At 37.3% G+C, this 2,625-nt stretch overlaps 1 protein-coding gene across 1 annotated transcript; it reads left to right on the plus strand.

Annotated features, from left to right (window-relative positions):
- The first annotated feature begins 232 nt into the window (after positions 1–232).
- Positions 233–934, plus strand: LOC122089608. The gene has a single exon (XM_042659331.1). The coding sequence runs from the start codon at positions 233–235 to the stop codon at positions 932–934; it is 702 nt and encodes a 233-aa protein (XP_042515265.1).
- Positions 935–2,625: the final 1,691 nt, after the last annotated feature.

Raw genomic sequence — 2,625 nt, forward strand, 5'->3', positions numbered from 1 at the left:
AAAAACTAATATGTTTATTTTTTTAAGATTTGGTTCGATTTTTAGTTTTGATTGGTCTAATCGATTTTTATCACTTTATTAAGAATTTGATTTGTTTTTCTCCAAAAGATTTCAATTGGTCGGGCTAGTTTGTGCTAGAATTTGACACTAGAAGACTAGAAGTCTAGAACACTTTAAACCACATTTTTAGGGTTTTTCTGAGCAAATAGCTTCTCCCATCTTCAAAGCTTCAATGGATAAACAAATTGTGGCGATCCCTCATTTGTTCAAAGCTTTAATGGCTGCGATCCTTGGCCCCAATACGGGGCTATTTGAAACCATGATAGATGATATAATGTCTACTGGGAATGAGTGGCGATCACACGCGGAGAGGTTATATCTCCTTTGCTGCAACTACGATAATCACCATGATAGGTTGTGTGTTAAGCTGGATCGTCTTCTCGAATCGTCCCCTGACGTGGAGCTCCGGGCCATGTATGCACTTCCCCTTCAGAAGCAGTTCACTGAAGGTGACTGCTGCTTTATTCAGAAAGAACTTAGTGCTGATACGCAATCAAATATTAAATCAGTTCTTCTTTGTTGCATCTTTAAAGAACGTAACAGGAAGATGTTGAAGATACTCTCTGATACTGTGGCGGTATTAGGTTCGACGATACTTCTCGGTGGGGGATGGCCGGACCAATTGCCCTTTATATTCACTTTCCTCAACTCTCATTCCAGTCAACGTCAGGAGTTTGCTCTTCTGATATTTTCCGACTTGTTCAAGTTCTTCCCGGAAACCCTCAACTTAATGCTGTACATGGTGGTAGCTCTTTTTCCCCACCATACTACTGTAGACGAGATATTAAACAGGTTTTTTCTAGATACCTCAAAATCTTATGAGATATGTTTAGCTGCGGTTGCCATTCATTGTAATGTCTATGCATTTACGTAGTCATCTAGCGTTGGTCGGTACCATAAATCAAAGGTGGCCATGTTAGGTTTTTCTTTGAACTATTATACAAGAATGAAGACACTTATGTCAACAAAAAATGACACAGTTGATAGGTTCAACAACTATAGATATTCATTTTCTTAGTGGAAACATAGAGAGATTTGTCACTTGAGTTAGAAGATTTTACAATGGAGGCTTACACGAAGCATCTTACCTTTGAGCTTCTAGTTACACTTTTTGAGAAAGAGGTCATACCTGCTGAAATCTTTGAGTAGGATCTACGGAATTTAAAAAGAACAATGTCTGCGCAGTTTGTACCTGAGTTATTGAGGAAGATAGGTTTTCTATTGACTGGTCTGACAGATGTCCAAGAGGACCCCGTTTGATTGATTGCCGATAGACCATAAGACGGATATGAAGAATCATATAAATATGAGAACTCTTATGTGAGCTTAACTGACACTGATTGACCCATTGGGCCCAAGAAAATAAGGAACACTCTAATTAGGAAACCCGTACCCCTTTTCTATTGTGGGAGTGGAATAAGGTATAGGGATTCTATTATAAATAGAATACTAATGGTTCCTGCAGCCGTCATTGACATAAAAATATTTTAGGAGCATTGCTTTCTCACAAGATCAAGTGCAGAGATAGAGAGAAAATCCCAGAGTAAAAGACTGCAGAAGATCTCAGTAGAAGGACTTCTATTACATGGTTCTTCATCACAGATCGTGGGGCAAACGGATCATGGGGAAACTTCAACCATGGTTTAGAGACTCTATTCACGCTCAATAGGTATGTGATTGATTTCTACTATTATTCATTTTTGTATTCTATATACTATTGGTTATTCATATAATTCTAGAGTTTAGAATCACTAATAATTGGTATTAGAGCCTACCCTATGGTGCTAGAATCAAGAAAATTAATTTTAAAATATTTTTTTTATGGGGTTTGGGTTCCAATTCATAGAAATCACTATTTTACTCTCGCTCAACAGTCCCTGATGAGAAATTTTTCTTCACGAAAGTTATAGAAGATGAGAAGACAATTGCGATATTATCCAAGTTTTTGTTGGATACCTCAAAATCCTACGAGATACATTTAGCTGCGGTTGCAATTTATTGTAATGTCTATGTATTTATGCACTCATCTAGCATTGGTTAGTACCATAAATCAAAGGTGGCCATATTAATTTCTTTGAACTGTTAGACAATAATGAAGATGCTATGCTCAACAGAAAATGGCACAGTTGATAGCTTCGATAACTAGAGATATTCATTTTCTTAGTGGAAACATAGAGAGATTTGTTACTCGAGTGTTGAGAAATTTTAGAAGATTTTATAATGAGGGCTTACACGATTCGCCTTGCCTTTGATCTTCTAGTTATACTTTTTTGAGAAAGAGGTCATACCTGCAAAAATCTTTGAGCAGGATCTCTAGAATTTAAGAAAAACAATGCCTCTATAGTATGTACCCGAGCTCCTGAGGAAGATGATAGGTTTTCTATTAACTTGGCTGATAGATGTCTAAGAGGACCCCGTCTGGTTGGTTGCCGATAGACCATATGACGGATATGAAGAATCATATAAATGTTAGGACTCTTATGTAGGCTTAACTGACAGTGATTGACCAATTGGGCCCAAGAGAGTAAGGACCACTCTAATTATAAAACTCCTAGCCCTTTTCTA

The sequence above is a fragment of the Macadamia integrifolia genome, chromosome 9, assembly GCF_013358625.1.
Source record: "Macadamia integrifolia cultivar HAES 741 chromosome 9, SCU_Mint_v3, whole genome shotgun sequence".
In the NCBI taxonomy this organism is placed as follows: domain Eukaryota; kingdom Viridiplantae; phylum Streptophyta; class Magnoliopsida; order Proteales; family Proteaceae; genus Macadamia; species Macadamia integrifolia.